This window comes from Puma concolor, chromosome D3, assembly GCF_028749965.1.
Source record: "Puma concolor isolate L17-30 chromosome D3, mPumCon1.1.hap2, whole genome shotgun sequence".
In the NCBI taxonomy this organism is placed as follows: domain Eukaryota; kingdom Metazoa; phylum Chordata; class Mammalia; order Carnivora; family Felidae; genus Puma; species Puma concolor.
This window is the reverse complement of record NC_141678.1, coordinates 23,382,987-23,402,924: the sequence shown is the minus strand read 5'-3', so window position 1 is coordinate 23,402,924 and position 19,938 is coordinate 23,382,987. Positions and strand designations below refer to the sequence as shown.

The window sequence follows — 19,938 nt, the reverse complement described above, 5'->3', positions numbered from 1 at the left end:
TCTGTAGTTAATAGTAGTACATCAGTGTTAATTTCTTGATTCTGATCAATATACTATGATTAAATGATATGTTGACATTAGGAAAAGCTGAGTGAAGGATATGGAGAAACTACTATCTTTGCAAACTTTAAGTCTGATGCTAGTTTTTAAAAAGTTAAGGGGCACCTGGCAGAGCTTGCAACCCTTGATCTCAGGGTTGTAAATTCAAGCCCCACATTGGTTGTAGAGATTACTTAAAAACAAAATCTTAAAAAAAATGTTTAAAATAATAAACATTAAGGGGCCCCTATGTGGTTCAGTCAGTTAAGCGTCCTACTCTTGATTTCAGCTCAGGTCAAGATCTCACTGGTTTGTGAGTTAGAGCCCTACATTGGGCTGGCTGCTGTCAGTGCAGAGCCTGCTTCAGATCCTCTGTCCCCCTCTCTCTCTGTCCCTCCCCAATCTCTCTCAAAAATAAATAAGCATTTAAAAATAATAATAAAAGTTAAAAAATTAGATGCATGTTGGGGCACCTGGCCAACTTGGTGGGTGGAGCATGCAACTCGATCTCAAGGTCGTGAGTTCCAACCCCACGTTGGGCATGGAGCCTACTGTAAAAAATTAGATTCATGTGGAACGCCTGGGTGGCTCAGTTGGTTGGGTATCAGACTTCGGCTCGTCATGATCTCTAAGTTTGTGAGACCCGCATCGGGCTTTCTGCTGGCAATGCAGAGCCCCTTTCATATCCTCTGTCTCCCTCTCTCTGCCCCTCCCCCACTCATGCTCTCTCCCTCTCTCTCAAAAATAAATGAACATCAAAAAGAATTAGATACATGTAAACAATACTTTGGTCATATATATACTGACTTAAGAAGAATAACCAAAAGAGCCTTTAGGTAAAGGATCCATAACTGAATAAAAATATAATAAAGAGTGAGAAAAAAAAAAGTTAGTGGGTGGGAAAAAAGTTACTGCGGAGTAAGGAATAAGAGCAGGAAAAATAAGATGAAGCCACAGACAGGCAAGCCCTGGCACAGTTGCCAGAAACAGACTGCAAATTTGGCTCTGGGCTTCCTAACAGCAAACTCCAAGAAGAAAACATGATTGGTTACATGATTCACAATGTGTGTAATAGAGAAAGGCAAAATTAGATCAATACACAGGATCCTATGCAGCCCCTAGAAGATTTTATTATAGAATATGTGATGATATGGAAAAATATTCATAACATATTAACAACAATCAGCAAATCACAAAACAATATGGGCTATATGAAAACAGTAAATCAGTGGATTATGCAAGTTAAAATTTCTTTCTGCATCTGCCTGCTCTCAGCACCAGCCCAGGACCCCTGAGGGTGTCCTGTCAACCATGCAGGCAGGGCTACAGTGTCTCCCACCTGGTGGAGACTTGGCTGTGATTTTTTTTCGAGTTTGTTTTTTTTTTTAGTTTAATATTTTTTTTTTTTTTTTTGAGAGAGAGAGAGGTTAAGCAAGTCAGATGCTTAACCATGGAGCCACCCAGGCGCCCAACTTGGCTGTGTTTTCATAGCAGCTATGCAGTTTACCAAAACAGCAGCTTCCTGAGGTATTGACATGCACATTTTCTGAAATTTAGTTTTTTTAATCTTAATTTTGAGAGAGAGCACGCAACACAGGGCTCAAACTCATGAACCACAATATCAGGACCTGAGCCGAAGTCGGATGCTTAACTGAGCCACCCGGGAGCCCCTGAGATTATTTCAGTTTTAATCAAATACTGCAAACAAAATGAAAGGGGGAAATTGTTCCATTCATGCAGTAGCAAAGGAGTAATTATCATTCACTTGTTAGTTTAGCCAAACATTTTTGGGGCAGTGAGAGGGAGTTTGGGGTAAATTAGCCTTTATAAGATTTAGCAGTTTGTACTTGCATGTTTTATATCATTAACTGTAACTTAATTCTGCTGGGTGTTGCTATGGGTTTCTGATCATTGAAAAAGCCCGTTTTTTTTTTTTTAATTTTTTTTTTTAACGTTTATTTATTTTTGAGACAGAGAGAGACAGAGCATGAACAGGGGAGGGGCAGAGAGAGAGGGAGACACAGAATCTGAAACAGGCTGCAGGCTCTGAGCGGTCGGCACAGAGCCGACGCGGGGCTGGAACTCACGGGCTATGAGATCATGACCTGAGCCGAAGTCGGACCTTTAACCGACCAAGCCACCCAGGCACCCCCCGTTTTTTTTTTTTTTTTTAAGTTTATTTATTTATTTTGGGAGAGACCAAGAAAGTTCGAGTGGGGGAGGGGGAGAGAGAGAGGAAGAGAATCCTAAGCAGGCTCTGATTCGGGCTCAAGCCCTGAGACCCAAGCCAAAATCAAGAGACTTGACTGACTGAGCTACCAAGATGACTCAAAAAAACCCTTTGATCCTGGTTGCAGCCTTGGCTCTATTTCTAATGTCCTTGGTTGCAGTGCCATCGAGGAAACTGGGTAGAAGGTGTGCGTGGGGGAGGGGGCTGATTATTTCAAAATAAAACATTTTATTAAAACAATTTTTTTGTCAGAGGCACCTGGGTGGCTCAGTCGGTTAAGCATCCAACTTCAGCTCAGGTCATGATCTCACAGTTTGTTGAATTTCGAGCCCTGCGTCGGGCTCTGTGCTGACAGCTCAGAGCCTGGAGCCTGCTTTGGATCTGTGTCTCCCTCTCTCTCTGCCCCTCCCCTGCTCACACTTAGTCTGTCTCAAAAATAAATAAAACATTAAAAAAAAAGATAAAAATTTTTTTTTTTGTTTCTCTCTGTTGGTATCAGTTTTCTATTGCTGTGTTTGCAAATTACCACAAATTTAGTGGCAATTACATTTATTACCTGACAGTGTTTATGGGTCTGGAATCCAGGCATGGCTTAGTATGATCTTCTGCTTAGGGTTTCACAAGACTGCAATCAAATTGTCAGCCATTTGCATGGTTCTCCCCTGGAGGTCAGTATACTCAGGTCACTCAGGTTGTCGGCAGAACTTAGCTCCCTGTGGTCGTGGGACTGAAATCCCTGATTTCTTGCTAGCTTTCAGATGGGGACCACTCTCCACTCCAGAGGCCATCGAGAGTTCCTTGCTCTGAGGCTGTATAGGCAGCTCACCACATGGATGTTTGCTTTCTTCCAAGTCAGAAGGAGTTCATTTCCTGGACTTCCTTTATCTCTGAACCCTAAATCTCCTTTTAAGAGTTCACCTGGGGGGTGCCTCGGGGGCTCAGTCGGTTAAGCATCCAACTTTTGATCTTGGCTCATGTCATGATCTCACAGACTATGAGATTGAGCCACACCTTAGGTTCTGCACTGACAGTGCAGATCCCTGTGTGGGATTCTCTCTCTCTTTCTCTCTAACCCTCCCCTGCTAGTGCTTTCTCTCTCTCTCAAAACAAATACATAAAAATAAAAACATTTTAAAAGCATTCATGTGGGTACACCTGGGTGGCTAAGTTGCTTCAGCTTCAATCTCTTGATTTTGGTTTGGGTCATGATCTCACGGGTTGAACCCCACATTGGAGTCTGCTGGGGATTCTCTCCCTCTCTCTTTGCTCCATCACTCGCTCTGTCTCAAAATAAATAAATAAAACTTAAAAAGAGTTCACCCGATACTACATTGTACATCTGAAATTAATATAACACTGGGGGCGCCTGGGTGGCGCAGTCGGTTAAGCGTCCGACTTCAGCCAGGTCACGATCTCGCGGTCCGTGAGTTCGAGCCCCGCGTCAGGCTCTGGGCTGATGGCTCAGAGCCTGGAGCCTGTTTCCGATTCTGTGTCTCCCTCTCTCTCTGCCCCTCCCCCGTTCATGCTCTGTCTCTCTCTGTCCCAAAAATAAATAAACGTTGAATATAACACTGTATGTTAACTATACTGGAATTAAAAAAAAAAAAGTACACCTCATTGGGTCAGTGTCTACCTGGGATAATCTCCATTTTGATGAACACAACTGATTAGGGCATTATATCTGCAAACAATCCCTTTTGCCATATAAAGCAACATAATCATGTTGGGAATAATATCCCATCATATCTATTGATCTTGCCAATGCCCAAGAGGGAGGATTATACAAGGCTGTAGATGAATGAGGGGTATTTTAGAATTATGCCTACATACTGCTTATGCAGTTTCCATTTCTTTTCTTTTTTTAAAGTTTATTCTATGAGAGAGAGAGAGAGAGAGAGAGAGAGAGAGAGAGAGGCAGGGAGAAAGGGAGAGAGAGAATCCCAAGCAGGCTTTGCCTTCTCAGAGCAAGGCCTGACAAGGGGCTTGATCCCATAAGCTGTGAGATCATGACCTGAGCCAAAAGCAAGAGTCAGAAGCTTAACTGACTGAGCCACCTAGGTGTCCCTCCATTTCTTTTTTATAATGCATATGGATTACTTATAAGATAAGGAAAACACAATAAAACTTATTAAAAAAAAGAAAGCAAACCAGTCTCCCATGAGAAGTATAGGTGCTAGAGTTTAAGGGATATTTCTTTTGTGGGTCTTCATAGAAAGAGAGCTGTATTCTTTAGTCAGCTAAATCTCTACTGTAAAGACAGAGTTCCACATGGTTGTTTCTTATCACATTCATGGTGTGGGATATTGGCTTCATGCCAACGTATAGTAAAAGTAATTCCAAAACCAACAAAGTCCAGTTTTTGGCAGACAGGTTCCAATCTAGAATTCACATGCAGCATCTGGTACAGGTTGATTCAAATCTTGGCAATGACTTCATTTAATCTGGGGCTCATAGATATGCTTTGGAGGACTCTTTCAATGAACCTTCTAAAACCACGTGCAAAATTTTGTGCATGCGTGTGTGTGTTCCTTTTTTTTTTAATCTTTATTTTTGAAAGAGAGAGAAAGAGATAGAGTGTGAGTGGGGGAGGAGCAGAAAGAGAGGGAGACACAGAATCCGAAGCAGGCTCCAGGCTCTGAGCTGTCAGCACAGAGCCCGATGCGGGGCTCGAACTCATGAACTGTGAGATCATGAGCTGAGCCGAAGTCGGACGCCCAACCGAACCACCCAGGCGCCTGGGGTTGTGTGTATTCCTCTGTGGAGAAAATCCACTGGTTTCATCAGATTCTTGAAAGAGTATGAACAAAACGAAACAAAACAAAAACAATTAAAAGAATCATTATTGTAGAGCAGGATTTCTTTAGCGTGGCACTATTGATACTTTGGGCTGCATGTTTCTTTGTTGTGGGAGGTTGTCCTGTGCACTGTGAGATGTTTAACAGAATCCTTAGCCTCTGCTATAGTGTACAGGAACATCCCCTAGTTGCAATAACCAAAAATACAAAAACAACAACAAAAAATCTTTAGACCTTGCTAAATGTCTCCTGAAGGGAACGGACTTCACTTTGAGAGGAGCCACTGATCTTCTGGAAGAACGGAGGAACGAAATATAACTAAGGTGACATCTAGTTTAAAACAGTCCTAAATGCAAATTGAACCACTGCTGTTAGGATCTTGGGTAAATTAGCTCATTTCAGCCTTAGCCGGTTTCCTCATGTGTAAACTGGGGATATAGTACCTACCAAATAGGGTTTCAATAAAGTTCAAAGGAAATAAAGCATGCAAAGCCCTTTGTGGGGCATCTTATATGGTAAGCACTTAATATGTTGTAGCAATTAATATTGTTCCCATAGTTGAGACCATTCAGTATTTCCCTGTGTCCCTATTACCCTGTCATTCAACAGGTATTTATAAACCAGTGTCAATGTGCCAGATCTTTCTTTCTTTTTTTTAATGTAATCTCTACCCCCAACATAGGGCTCAAAGTCACAACCCTGAGATCAAGAGTCACATGTTATACTGACTGAGTCATCCAGGCGCCCCTTAATTATTAAAAACAAAAACTGTATATATATATATACATATATATATATACATATATATATACATATACATATATACATATATATATATATACATATATATATATATATATATATATATATACACACATATATATGTAGTTGTTGATGTTGTTAGTACAATCTACCTCCCAATGTGGGGCTTGAACTCATTACCCCAAGATCAAGAGTTGCATGCTGGGGTGCCTGGGTGGCTCAGCTGGTTAAATGTCTGACTTTGGCTCAGGTCATGATCTCACAGTTCATGAGTTCGAGCCCTATTATCAGGTTCTCTGCTATCAGCAGAGAGCCCACTTCGGATCCTCTGCCTCCCTCTCTCTCTACCCCTCCCCCACTCGTTTTCTCTCTCTCTTTCAAAATAATAAAGAGGGGCGCCTGGGTGGCGCAGTCGGTTAAGCGTCTGACTTCAGCCAGGTCACGATCTCGCGGTCCGTGAGTTCGAGCCCCGCGTCGGGCTCTGGGCTGATGGCTCAGAGCCTGGAGCCTGTTTCCGATTCTGTGTCTCCCTCTCTCTCTGCCCCTCCCCCGTTCATGCTCTGTCTCTCTCTGTCCCACAAATAAATAAACGTTGAAAAAAAAAATAATAAAGAAATAAACTTAAAAAAAAAAAGTTGTGGGGCACCTAGGTGGCTCAGTCTGTTGAGCGTCCGACTTTGGCTCAGGTCATGATCTCACAGCGCTTGTGAGTTCGAGCCCCACATCGGGCTCTGTGCTGACAGCTCGAAGCCTAGAGCCTGCTTCAGATTCTGTGTCTCCCTCTCTCTCTGCCCCTCCTCCGCTCATGCTCTGTCTCTCTCAAAAATAAATAAACATTAAAAAAATTAAAAAAAAAAAAAGAGTTGCATGGTATACCAACTGAGTCGGCCAGGCACCCCCACGTCTTTCTTAATGAGCTCTGCTTGAATTATTCCTTCTCACACTCTTATCTGGTAGGTACTATTATCATCTGTGTTTATTCTTTGTGAATGGCACTTTTAATGCCAGAATAATACTCCATTACATCTATTTTTATTCCAGGTCCTGGCCTCCCTTCTGAGATCCAGACCCATGTGTCTACCTGGGTGTCCCCCCAAGAATGTTTAAATTTGGCATCTTTGGCCAATTAGCCCAGTGCCTAGCACCTAGTAAGCCTTCCATAAAAACGAGCTATTACTGGCCATCAATGTCATTTTGACCCCTGCTGTCTGATCTACATCCTCTTTCTACTCCTCAGTAGGATCCCAGAATCACCTATTTTCTGTCAGCAGTCTTGGCTCTGGGTTAAAGCCCTGATTTGTTGCCCCTGTGGAGAGCTCTTAGGAGAATCCACCCTAGTTCTCCCACCTGCAGAGAACTGAAGCAATAAAAATGAAGACACTCTCACTCCAAGCCCACACTGCCCTGAACAATCATTTTGGTGGGGAGAATTTGCTTGCAGTAGACAGGACATAAAGTTCCCCCACAGCAGCTTTCCTGGGTGTGCTAGCAAATGCTGGTGATTCATGGCACCACAGGGGCCTGTGGGGAAGCGGGAGATTTATGCTATTGTATAGTTACAGCAACAGTGTCTGCTGAGTGCTAGGGAACTGTGGTTCATGGTACTTGGGGCTACAACAGGCAGCAACTTGGCAGCCACAATCAGGGAAGCAGGGCAGCACAATGGTAATGCCATCAGGCTCTGGGTGGGAGAAATCTGGATTTGATTCCCATCTTTGCTTCTTCTATCTAGGTAACAGCAGGTGTCTCTGTCATGCGGCACCTCTTTCCCATCTGTAGGGGAGGTGATGCTAATGATGGTTAATATTTGTGGACTGCTTCCTGTTCAGTCAAAAGAGAAAATTGTCTCTACTCAATTATTATTTAAAAGCATGGTTTATTTTCTAAATACAGAAAGCTATATTCCCCCGCCTCACAGTACACCCATTATAACTTGATGACATCTAAAAAATAAAAACATGTATGTGGCTCGAAAATGTAAATCAGAGTACAAAGTGAGAAATGCTTTCATGTTTCGACCATTTTGTATGTACAAAAATAGCAATTCCATAAGATTCAACCTAGTATGTGGCCTGTCTACTATGTCCTAGTATTTACCCTAGTTTATATGTATTAACTTCCTTAAATTCCTCAACAACCCCACGAGGCAGATACACTTATTACCCTTCCTTGGTAATAACGCTATTTCTCCTAAAGAGAAGCACAAGGGTCTGGGGGAATGCCGGCGATCTAAGCGGCCTCCACGTGATTTAAAAGTTTGAGAAACACAGAGGTCAGTATATGCAATTAAGTGCCAAGCTGGATTATCCGTCGGGTGTCCGAGAAACACGATTCCCTGGGGCGCCACACTGGGAGCGCATTTGGTTCAAAGTGCAGTCCCTTACCGACCAACCGCACCCGGCGACCAGCCTCTACGTGGTTCCCGGGGAAAGGCGCGCCGGACTCCGGTTCCTCAACCAGTCTTGCTAGAGTAGGCGTACTCCTTTCGAACAAAAGCGCTCGGAGTGACTGCCGCTATGACCACTCAACGCCGAACCCAAGCCCGCGCCTCCAATCACAGCGGAACTTCCAATTGGTGGAGTCGTTCTGAAGCCGGGCGAACGGAGGAGAAGTCCCGCCTCCCTAGGAGTGCTCAGCCAACTGCGGAGTCCGGGCGGTAGCCGCGGGGTTCGGTTGCGCTGTGTGTAATTATCTGGGGGCCTGAGGGCGGGGCGGGGAGCAGGCGGGGGTCTGCGGGGAGGGGACGCTTCCCGCAGGCGCGCGGAGCGAGGACGGTGACAGCCACGCGCGCACGTGCGCGCCCGGCCGCAGCGCGGCCCCGAGGCCTCTGTTGGCCGCTGAGAGGCGCGCGGGGGCTGGCCGGCTGCCGTCTAGGGGCCCCGTGCCGGGGCGTCCCCAGCGTCCCCGGCCCGAGTCCCTGAGCGCCGGGCCGTGTCCACCCCGTCGGTCCTGGCTCGTGTTTCGTCCCCGTGGCCGTAAGGGCCCGCCCCCCGACTCCCCTTTACGCTCCCGGGGCAGGGTCCTCACGGCCCATGCTGGCCGCTGGGGGCCCGCGCCGCCCAGACAGTTCCTCGGCCGGCCAGCCGGCCACCATGGTGGCCCTGAGGCCTGTGCGGCTCCTCCAGGGGGGCTAACCGGTCCAGAGCGCAGGTCTCGGGGCGCGAGGGTCCCGGGCCTGAGCCCCGCGCCATGGCTGGGGCCATCGCTTCCCGTATGAGCTTCAGCTCGCTCAAGAGGAAGCAGCCCAAGACGTTCACCGTGCGGATCGTCACCATGGACGCCGAGATGGAGTTCAATTGCGAGGTAACCGGCTGGCAGCCCCGACGGGCTGCGGTAAGGGGGAGCCGGGCGGAATCCGGTGGAATCCCCGCTCGCCGGGCCCTGCCACGGGTCTGGCACCGATCGGGACGCCCCTGCGGCGGTGACAGTCCAGGTGGAAGCTTGAGGGATTCAGCTTGTATCATCTCTGAGCGTAGACAGAGTCGACCAGAACCGGAAGGAGCCATCTAGGCCCAAATCTTCATGTTAAGGATGATTGCTGCTCCTCCCCCCCCCGTAGGGTTTTTGGGTTTGGAAGCACTTCCTGAAGGTTCTCATTCATTGTTACTGCAAGAGGCTGGAACCATCCGTAGTGGAGAATTCTGGTTTTCATTGTCAGGCTTAAGCTCCAGCTTTATGGTCTTTTTTTACTTCATTAGATATTATTATGTGCCCCAGGTATTAAAAGTTGCATTTTGTAGAGTGGAAACTCTATACCTATTTCCCTTTTCCAAAGCTACCATTTTCTGGGAAAAAAACTCTTTAAGGAAAGAGTTGATGTCTAATACTTATTTTTCATGCAGTTTATTTTACATCATGATGATAACAGTTAACCATTTGTTGAATACATTCTAAATGTCAGACGTTCATACATTTAATTCTCACAACAACCCAATGAGGTAGGTACTCCAAGCCATGTATCTAGTAAGTGGCAGAGTGGGATTTTAGGTCAAACTTTTAGCCAAAACAATACTGCCTTTCAAGAAATGCAAGTCCTTGCTAGTCCAGTGTGTTCTATGAACCAGCAGCATTGGAAACAGCGATCTAAGTCAGGAGTTGGGAACTTTTTCTGTAAAGGGCCACATAGTAAATATTTTCAGCATTGCAAGCCATGGAATCTCTGTTACAACTACTAAGCCCTTCAGCTCTACTAGTGTAGTACAAAAGCAGCCTTAGGATCGACTTCCAGCCTGACAGCGTGAGGAGCTCCATTGAACTCCCTGATAAGACTGGTGAAAATCACTTAAAAAAACTCAACTATTTAAATCCTCTGGAAATGGTTTTAAGCGCAAACATTCATCAAATGAATAAAAATCTATTCAAGGAAATCTATGAAAATTTGCTAAGAAAGGTGAGAGTCTATGGTGTTTGAACCAAGGCTACTACCTCCCTCCCCACTTCTGATATACCAAGGGGGAGATCCACTCCAGACTGCTGCAACACAGAGCACAGGGCTCCCTCTTCCCCTGGGTCCCTGTCAGACCACTTTCTTCCCAGGAGGAGCAGGACTGAAGTGCTTCTTATCCTGTGCAAGGCTTCTTGCTGTTGAGACTAAGTCCCAGGTGTGAATAGTTGAAAGATGGGGCTTCTGTCTTTTATCCAGCTCCTACTTACAGAATGGGAGCTGTGCCTTGGGCATGGCATACTGAGACTACTGGGACCCCATTTGCTCTTTTCCCAGCGCCAGCTTGTGCAGTGGTGGTTCTGTGCCAGGAGAGGCAAATTGAGAAAACCTCTGGCTGGTATCCCTCCCCCGCCACCCCCCCTCCCCGCCCCCCCTTTAGAGATTTTACCTGTAGTAAGAAGAAGTCTTTAAAACCTGTAGCTCCTGCTCTCTTCCCAAAGGTAGTTAGTTCATTTGCAACAAAATGTGGAGAAGTTTATGCCTAAGGGAACCCTTACAAGCATTAGAGGTTTTGGTGAAGGGCAATTGGGAGGAGATTGTAGATTTAATGAAGATGCTACCTAAACTGTAGGCCAGCTAGTTTGCAGGAGAAAATCAGAATAAGACAGCTGGAAAGAACCCGCATGGGATTGAATAAACTGTTCCCTCAGAAGAGCAGCCTTTGATTGAATTACTTTGTAGAGCAAATTATGCCCCAGGGCATAATGAAATAATAGAATAATAAAACACTATTAATGGAGTTTAACAGCTGGGTGCCATCAGGGGAAGGAGAAGGAGTCCTACTATACACTGTCACTCCAGGATGACTGTGGCCATAACCAAATTTGTGCCTTCCTGAGGAACAACATCATAGGTCTTAATACTATGTGAAGGAAATAGATTTCACTAAAATATTCGAGCCCATCACTAAAGAAACAAACAAATAACAATAATAAGCCTTGGGGCTGGGTTGGGGAGAAACAGTCCAGTATCTATGTTATTTAGATAATATATTATCTAAGATGTCTGATTTCTAACAAAAAATTATGAGGCATACAAAGAAACAGGGAAATATGACCCATACAGTGGAAGATTAGCAACAGAAATTGCCCGTAAGAGTGACCAGATGTCAGATTTAGCTGAAAAGATTTCAAATAGCCATTACAAGTATGTTCACAGAACTAAAGGAAAACATGATTAAAGAAGGAAGATCTAATGACATTTTTGCATCAAGTAGAGAATATCAGTAAAGTGACAGGAATTATAGAAAAGAAGCAAATGAAAATCATGGAGTTGAAAAGTACCATAACTGAACTAAAAAATTCACTAGAGGGGCTCAAAGTAGATTCAAACTGCCAGAAGAAATAATTACCCTGTTTGAAGAGAAAATTGTAAAGATTATGCAAGCTGAAGAACAGAGAGAAAAAAATGAAGAAAATGTACAGAGCCTCAGAGAAATCATTAAGAGCATATGTGGAAGAGGAATACCACAAGAGGAAAGAGAAAAAAAAATATTTTAAAAAATAATGGCAGAAACTTTCTGAATTTATGGAAAAACAATAGTCTTGACATCCAGGAAGCTCAATAAACTCCAAAGAGGATAAATGCAAAGAGATCCACAAACAGAAACATCATAGTAAAAATGCTGAAAGTCAAAGACAAAAAATCTTGAAAGCAGTAAGAGAAAAATGACTTGTCACATACAAGGAAACCCCAATAAGATTAACAACTATCTTATCTGCAGAAACTGTGGAGTCCAGAATATTCAAAGTGCTCAAAGATAACATATTCAAAGTGCTCAAAGAAAAAAAACCTGTCAACTTAGAATCCTATATCCAGCACAGCTGGATATTTCAAAATGGCTATTTCAAATATGAAGGTGAAATACTTTATCAGATAAACACAAACTGGAGATGTCGCTCAAAGACCTGTCTTACAAGAAATATGAAAGGAAGTTCTTCAGGCTGAAAACAAGTGCCTTTAGATAATAACTCAAGTCTACATGAAAAAAAAAAAGAGCACCAGGAAAGGTAATTATATAATTACAAAAGACAGTAGAAATGCATATTTTTCTCTTCTGATTTATTTATTTTAATTTTAGAATGAGTGCATGTGCAAGTGGGGGAGAGGAGCAGAGGGAGAGAGAATCCCAAGCAGGCTCCACACTCAGGATGGAGCCCAATGCAAGGCTTGATCCTACAACCCTATGGTCATAACCTGACTCAAAATCAAGAGTTGGATGCTCAACCAACTGAGCCACCCAGGCACCCCTTCTTCTAACTGACTTAAAGAGCAATTGTATAAAATAATACCTATATAATGTGCTGTTGGGCCTATTACTACAAACGTAATTTATGGGTGGTATACTTGCCAATAACAGCACAAAGGAGGTGGATCGGAGCAAAGCTGTAATGGGCTAAGGAAATGGCCACAAATGGTAAAGTAATAACTATAGCAATGTATTGTTGGGTTTATAATTTTAATAGATGTCACGTGTGTGTGTGTGTGTGTACAATATGTATATTTATATATATGCAGCAATGTGTATATATTTTATATATGTAACTATATATATAATTTTAGTAGATGTCATACACCCCCCCACATATATATATATATATATATATATATATATATATGAACAATAGTTTATAAAAAAGAGGGAAAGGACCTATATAGGAGTAATATTTCTATATATCACTGGAATTAAGATAGTATAGTCCTGGTGGCTCAGTCAGTTGAGCATCTGATTTCGGCTCAGGTCATGATCTCACGGTTTGTGAGTTTGAGCCCTGCGTCAGGCTCTGTGCTGACAGCTTGGAGCCTGGAACCCGCTTTGGATTCTGTGTCTCCCTCTCTTTCTGCCCCTCCCCCACTCACACTCTGTCTCTCTCTCCTTCAGAAATAAATAAACATTAAAAAAAATTTTAAAAAAAGATAGTATAATCTGAAGCTGATTTTGGTTAAGTCAAGATTATCTGGTAAACCCTAGAACAACCACTAAAAACAAAGCAAACCCCAAACACTTAAAAAGTATAGTGAAGGAAACATTAAATAAATTTAAATGCTTCATTAGAAAATATTCACTTAATGAAAAAGCAAGTAGTAAAGGAGGAATAGAGAAACAAAAAAGACATGAAACACATAGAAAACTAAACTAAAATGGCAATTGTACACCAAATAATTAGATAACTTAATGAAATGGACAATTTCCTTAAAAGATGCTATCTACCAAAATTGACTCAAGAATAAACAGACAATCTGAATAGACCTATAACAAGTGAAGAGATTAAATCAGTAATAAAAATACCCACAAAGGTCCAGGCTCTAGGTAGTAGAGGCGCAAATGGCTTCACTACTGAATTCCACCAAACATTTCAAGAACAGTTAATACCAATTCTTAACATACTCTTCCAAAAAAAAAAAAAAAAAAAAAAAGAAGAAGAGGAGGGAATACTTCCCAACTCATTTTATGAGGCTGGCATTACCCTAATACCAGAACCCAACAAAGCTATCACAGGAGAACTAGAGACAAGATCTCTTATGAATATGGAAGCAAAATGGGGCACCTGGCTAGTTCAGAAATTACTTTAAAAAATACATGGAATGGGGCACCTGGGTGGCTCAGTTGTTTAAGTGTCCAACTCTTGATCTCGGCTCAGGTCATGATCTCACATTTCATGGGGGGGCTCTGCACTGGAATTGTGGAGCCTGCTTGGGACTCCCTCTGTCTGTCTGTCTGACTGTCTCTCTCTGTCTTTCTCTGTCTCTCTCTCCCCTTCCCCTTGCTGGCTCTCTCTCTGTCTTTCTCAAAAAAAAAAAAAAAAAAAAAATTTATATATATATATATATATATGGAAGCAAAAATTCTTTTTTTTTTTTTTTTTAATTTTTTTTTTCAACGTTTTTATTTATTTTTGGGACAGAGAGAGACAGAGCATGAACGGGGGAGGGGCAGAGAGAGAGGGAGACACAGAATTGGAAACAGGCTCCAGGCTCTGAGCCATCAGCCCAGAGCCTGACGCGGGGCTCGAACTCACGGACCGCGAGATCGTGACCTGGCTGAAGTCGGACGCTTAACCGACTGCGCCACCCAGGCGCCCCAATGGAAGCAAAAATTCTTAACAAAACTATTAACAAACTGAATCCAACAACAAATAAAAAGAATCCTACATCATAACAAGGGAGATTTATTCCAGGAATTCAAGGTTGGTTTAACATCTGAAAATCAATTAATGTGATACATCGTATCAATAGAATAAAAAACAAAAATCATATGATCATCTCAATAGATGCAGAAAGAGCATTGACAAAATTCAGCAGCATTTCATGATAAAAACAACAAAATAGGATTAGAAGGGAGCTTCCTTAACCTGATAAAGAGTATCTGTAAAGAACCCACAGCTAACTTAGTGAAAGAAGGATGCTTACTTGCTAAGATCAGGAACAAGACAAGGATATCTTGCCACTTCAATATTGTTTTGGAGGTTCTAGCCAGGACTATTCGGCAAGAAAATGAAATAAAAGGTGTCCATATTGGAAAGGAAGAAATAAAAATATATTCACAGATAACATGATCATGTATATAAACTCTAAGGAATCCCCTAAAAAAACTATTTGACCTAATAAACAAGTTCAGCAAGATTGCAGGATATAAGAGCAATGTACAAAAATTACTTGTAATTCTATATACTTGCAATGAACAATATGAAAATTAAGAAAATTCTATTTATAATAGCACCAGAAAGTATAAAATACTTAGGAGCAAATTTAACAAAAGAAGTATAAAACTTATACTCTGAAAGTTGTAAAACATTGATGATGAAAATTAAAGATGATCTAAATAAATGGAAAGACATCCTTTGTTCATAGATCACAAGATTTAACATTGTTAAAATGGCAGGATTCTCCAAACTAATCTACTCATTCAACACCATCGTCATCAGAATTTCCATTTACTACTTTGTAGAAATTGATAAATATTCTAAAGTTTATATGAAATTGCAAGGGATCCAGAATAGCTAAAAAAATCTTGAAACAGAAGAGCAAAGTAGGAGGACTCATACTTCCTTATTTCAAAACTTACTACAAAACAACCATAACATAACAGTACATAACAGTGTAGTACTCACATAAAGATAGAGATATTGATCAATGGGGTAGAATTGCGGGTCCAGAAATAGACCCATACTCTATGGTTACCTGAGTTTTGACAAGGGTGCTAAGACTATTCAGTGGAGGAATGAATAGACTTACCAACAAACAGTGCTGAAAACTGGACAGCCACATGCAAAAGATTGAAGTTGAACCCTTATTCTGCACCACATACAAAAATTAACTCCAAAGACCTAAACGTAAGAACTAAAACTATAATACTCATAGAAGAAAATGGGGATAAATCTTCATGACTTTGGATTTGGCATATGATTCTTAGATATGACAACAAAAGCATGGGCAACAAAAGAAAAAGTAGATAAACTTCATTGAGATTAAAAACATTTATGCTTTGAAAGACACCATCAAGAACATGAAAAGAAAAAATATTAGCAAATCATAGATCTTATAAGGGTCTTATATCTAACACATATAAAGAACTCTTATTGCTCAGTAATGAGAAGCAAATAATTCAAAAGTGGGCAAAGGAGGAGTGTCTGGTTGACTCATTTGGCAGAGCATGTGACTCTTGATCTTGGGATTGTGAGTTCAAGCCCCACGTTGGGCATAGAGTTTACTTAAAAAGATGGGCAAAGGATCTGAATAGACATTTCTCCAAGGAAGATATACAAATGGCTAATAAGCACATGAAAAAATACCGTCATTAGTCATCAGGGAAATGAAAATAAAAAACACAATGAGATACCACTTTACCACAGTAAGAGCCAACCACTAGGATGACTAGAATCAAAAAAAGGCATATAATAACAAATGTTGGCGAGAATATGGAGAAATCGGAACCCTCATACACTGCTGGTGGGAATGTAAAATGGTGCAGCCACTTTGGGAAACAGTCTGGCAGTTCCTCAAACTGTTGAATATAGAGTACCATATGACAGCAATTCACTACTAGGTATCTACTCAAGAGAAATGAAAACATATGCCTACAGAAAAACTTGGACACAAATGTCCGTAGTGACATTATTCATAATTGCTAAAAGGTGGAAACAACCCAAATGTCCCTCAACTGATGAAAAGGTAAACAAAAGGTGGTATATCAATATAATGGAATGTTATTTGGCACTAAGAAGGGATGAAATACCAATACATGCCACAATATGGATGAACCTTGAAAACATGCTAAGTAAAAGAAGCGGTCACAAAAGAACACATATTGTTTCATATATTTCACATAATTATTCCCTTGGAAGGATATCTAGGGAAATAGAAAGTAGTTTTGTGGTTGCCTAGGGCTGGGAAAAGTGCAGGAATACAGAAATGATAGCCAAGGGGTACAAGGTTTCTTTTTGAGGTGATGAAAATATTCTAAAATTTACAGTGGTGATGGTTGCCCAACTCTATGAATATGCTAGAAACCATTGAATTGTGCACTTTAAATAGGTGAATGTTAAGGTACATTATATCTCAGGCTATGTTAAAGAAAATGCAGCCTTTGGCAAAATGGAAACAAAAGACATGACTTTATTCCAATAAAACTATTAGTGAACATTGAAATTTGAATTTCATACAACTTTCACAAGTGATGAAATGTTATTTAAAAACTTACATTTTGTTAAAAATGTAAAAATTACTCTTAGCTCTCAGATTGCACAATAATAGGTGGTGAATTAGATTTGTGTTGTGGACCGCAGTTTGCTGATCCCTAATCTAAGTTTCTTTTTTTTTTCTTTAATTTTTTTTTAATTTAAAAACTTTTTAAGTAATTTCTACACCCAGTGTGGGGCTCAAACACACAACCCTGAGATCAAGTGTCACATGCTCTACTGACAGGGCCAGCCAGGCAACCCCTGATCTAAGTTGCTAGTTGACAAATGTTGTGAGAGGGGTGCCTGGGTGGCTTAGTCGGTTAAGCATCTGATTCTTGATTTTGGCTCAGGTCACGATCTCGTGGTTCGTGGGTTTGAGCCCCGCATCTGGCTCTGTGCTGTCAGTACAAAGATTCTCTCTTGGGGTTCTCTCTCTCCCTCTCTGCCCTTCCCTCACTCCAGTGCGAGTTATCTGTCTCAAAAATAAACTTAAAAAAAAAAAAAAAAAAAGATAAATGTTGTAAGAGATTGTGAGAGACTGACCAGTAAGGAAAGGGATTTTGTATGAGATTTCTTCAGCCATAGTTTTACCACGAAAATCTCTTCTTTTTTCTTTAAACAGACCCCAGACCCAAAGAGGATGTACAATATTATCAACTATAGCAGTGTTCTAAACACTGGCACTGTTGACATTCTGGCTGGATAATTCTTTGTTGTGGTGGGGGCTGTCCTGTGCATTGTAAGATGTTTAGAAGCATCTCTGGACTCTATCCACTAGATGCCAGTAGCACCTCCCCGTGCTCCCCGTCATGTCAACCAAAAATGTCTTCAGACATTGTCAAGTGTCCTGGCGGTGGGGGGGGGGGGGGCGGAGGGGGAGGACACCCTTCTTTCTGTCCCTCTCCCTGCCACCATATTGAGAGCCACTGGTCTATAGAAGAAGATAAGAGTAGTGATATTCAGAGAGGCATAATGGTATAGTATAGTCTGTCAAACTTATATATGCCAGCAAACGGCCTAGCATCTTGGTGAAATGAGAATTCTCATTCTGTACTTATGCAGTAGGACTGAGAATTCTGCAATTTCTAACACATTCTCAACTCTCAAACAGTGATGGTGCTGCTAGTCCAGAGAGTTGCAAAGCATTAGTGGAAAGTGCATAGGCTTTGAAATAAGTTAGACCTGGACTTGAATTCCAGCTGAACTTCTAGCTTGGGTAAGATACTGAAGCTCTTTGGACCTCAGTTTCCACATCAGTAAAATGGAACTAATACTATTGACCCTGCAAGGTTTTATAGGGATTCCTGGAATACATAGTGCCAGGCAGAAAGGAAGAACTAGAAGGGAGTATAATTGGCCTACAGTAGGAGGTGCAGGTCACCGTGGTCACTGCCCTGTTGCAATTTGTCAAACAGTTGCATCTCATTGACTTGCCAGTGGAAATACCTGTTTGTAAACGAAGATGTTCAGATACTCTGTTGAAAGTTATGGTAGTTTGACTTATGATGATAGAGCTCTGAGAAACTATTAGACTTTCTCCTGCCCTATTTTTATGTTGTACATTAACTGAGCAAGGTGCCGATACCAGGAGATGGCAGATGCATTTTGAAAAAAAAAAAGAAGAGGAGAGATGGTACTTGAGGAATTCTTCATTGAGGCATACAGGTAGGTGGTGGTCCAAGGAGGACTCAATTTCAGAACCAGTGTTAGTTAACATATGAATCATGTTACCTTATGCTAATAAGTTCAGACTTTTTTGCTGCAGAGGTAGGAAATAAATCTCTTGCACTACTTGCTGCATTGCACAATTGGCTTGATGTTTTAGAGGATTTTTCCACTTGAAATATTTGATATTTGTCATTTTGAGAAAGTGGGTGCTGAACGTAATTTGCCAGGAGGCTAAATGGTTATGTTATTTCTTATCTAGGCTGGAATTTTACTCTAATAATTCAATCTATCAGTAAGAAGAGCCAAATATGAAAAATTTCTCAAAATTGAGTTGTGAGAGATTCTAATACCATCTTACATTGGAAACAAAGCCGCCTTCTCCTGTTGGTTGTTGATATCCCAGATGTTTTCACATACCCAAATGGGATTGTGATTGGATTAAACACCAACATTACAGATCATTCCAACATACAAATGGACATAAAGTAGAAACTTTGGAAAGAGGAAAACAGAAAGAACAAACTCTGGTGTTTTCAGTAAGATGTTACATCCCAGACACCCCAAAATACAGGTAAATGCTTCTCTTCTAGGATGCAAATCCCCAAAGGGCAGTGGTGGTCATTTCATTGCTTAGTTGTATATAGTAATGGGACTCTATATGAGGGCACTGAGAAACTTCTTATTTCAGAAGAAAGGTTTCTGCCTTATCTGTGGGTTCTTCCATGGGGGTTAAGCAGTCCCCATGGATGGCATGGGTGCCGCACATCTAGGACATGGGCAGTCCGAGGTGAATGATGGATGCAGTTGTGCTGGTGAAGGGTGAAAGAAGCAGGGTATATATACTGGCTAGTGCTGCCATCTGCTGGACCCCATATCTGCTCTTTTGTAGGAGGAAGGACTAGGGAATAGCAGCTACTGTGTGCCAGGTGCTGTGCTAAATGCTTTACAATGTACTATCTCACTTGATACTTGGAATAGGTTCACTTACTCACTCAACAGATATTTCCTGAGTACCAGTGTGGACCTAGTGGTGATCAAGACCTGCTTAGGATGGAGGTCCTGTCATTGGCTTCATTTTCAGAGTGGGAATTGGAGGCTCCAACAGGGCAAATAGCCTGCATAAAGTCCCAGGAGAGCCACTGTTTGTTCTGAGAGAGAAAGAAGAGGACAGTGGGAGAATCTCAATAATGACCGATGAGGGGCACGTGGGTGGTTCAGTGGGTTAAGCTTCGTCTTTTAATTTCAGCTCAGGTCATGATCTCACAGTTCATGAGTTTGAGCCCCATGTTGGGCTTAGGAGCCTGCTTGGGATTTTCTCTC

The 19,938-nt window shown here is 41.9% G+C and overlaps 1 protein-coding gene across 10 annotated transcripts in view; it reads left to right on the top strand.

Moving 5' to 3' along the window:
- Positions 1–8,543: 8,543 nt before the first annotated feature.
- NF2 (NF2, moesin-ezrin-radixin like (MERLIN) tumor suppressor) overlaps positions 8,544–19,938 on the top strand; it is an 80,620-nt gene continuing 69,225 nt past the window's right edge. For 5 of the 10 annotated variants that reach the window (XM_086682124.1, XM_086682126.1, XM_086682125.1 and 2 more), the window contains exon 1: positions 8,546–9,129. In XM_086682124.1, the coding sequence (XP_086538250.1) occupies positions 9,016–9,129 (114 nt within the window). In that variant the 5' untranslated portion in view covers positions 8,546–9,015. Of the gene's footprint in view, positions 9,130–18,525; positions 18,616–19,938 lie in introns of all 10 variants that reach the window. The other 5 variants (XM_086682119.1, XM_086682120.1, XM_086682121.1 and 2 more) reach the window with 3 other exon arrangements.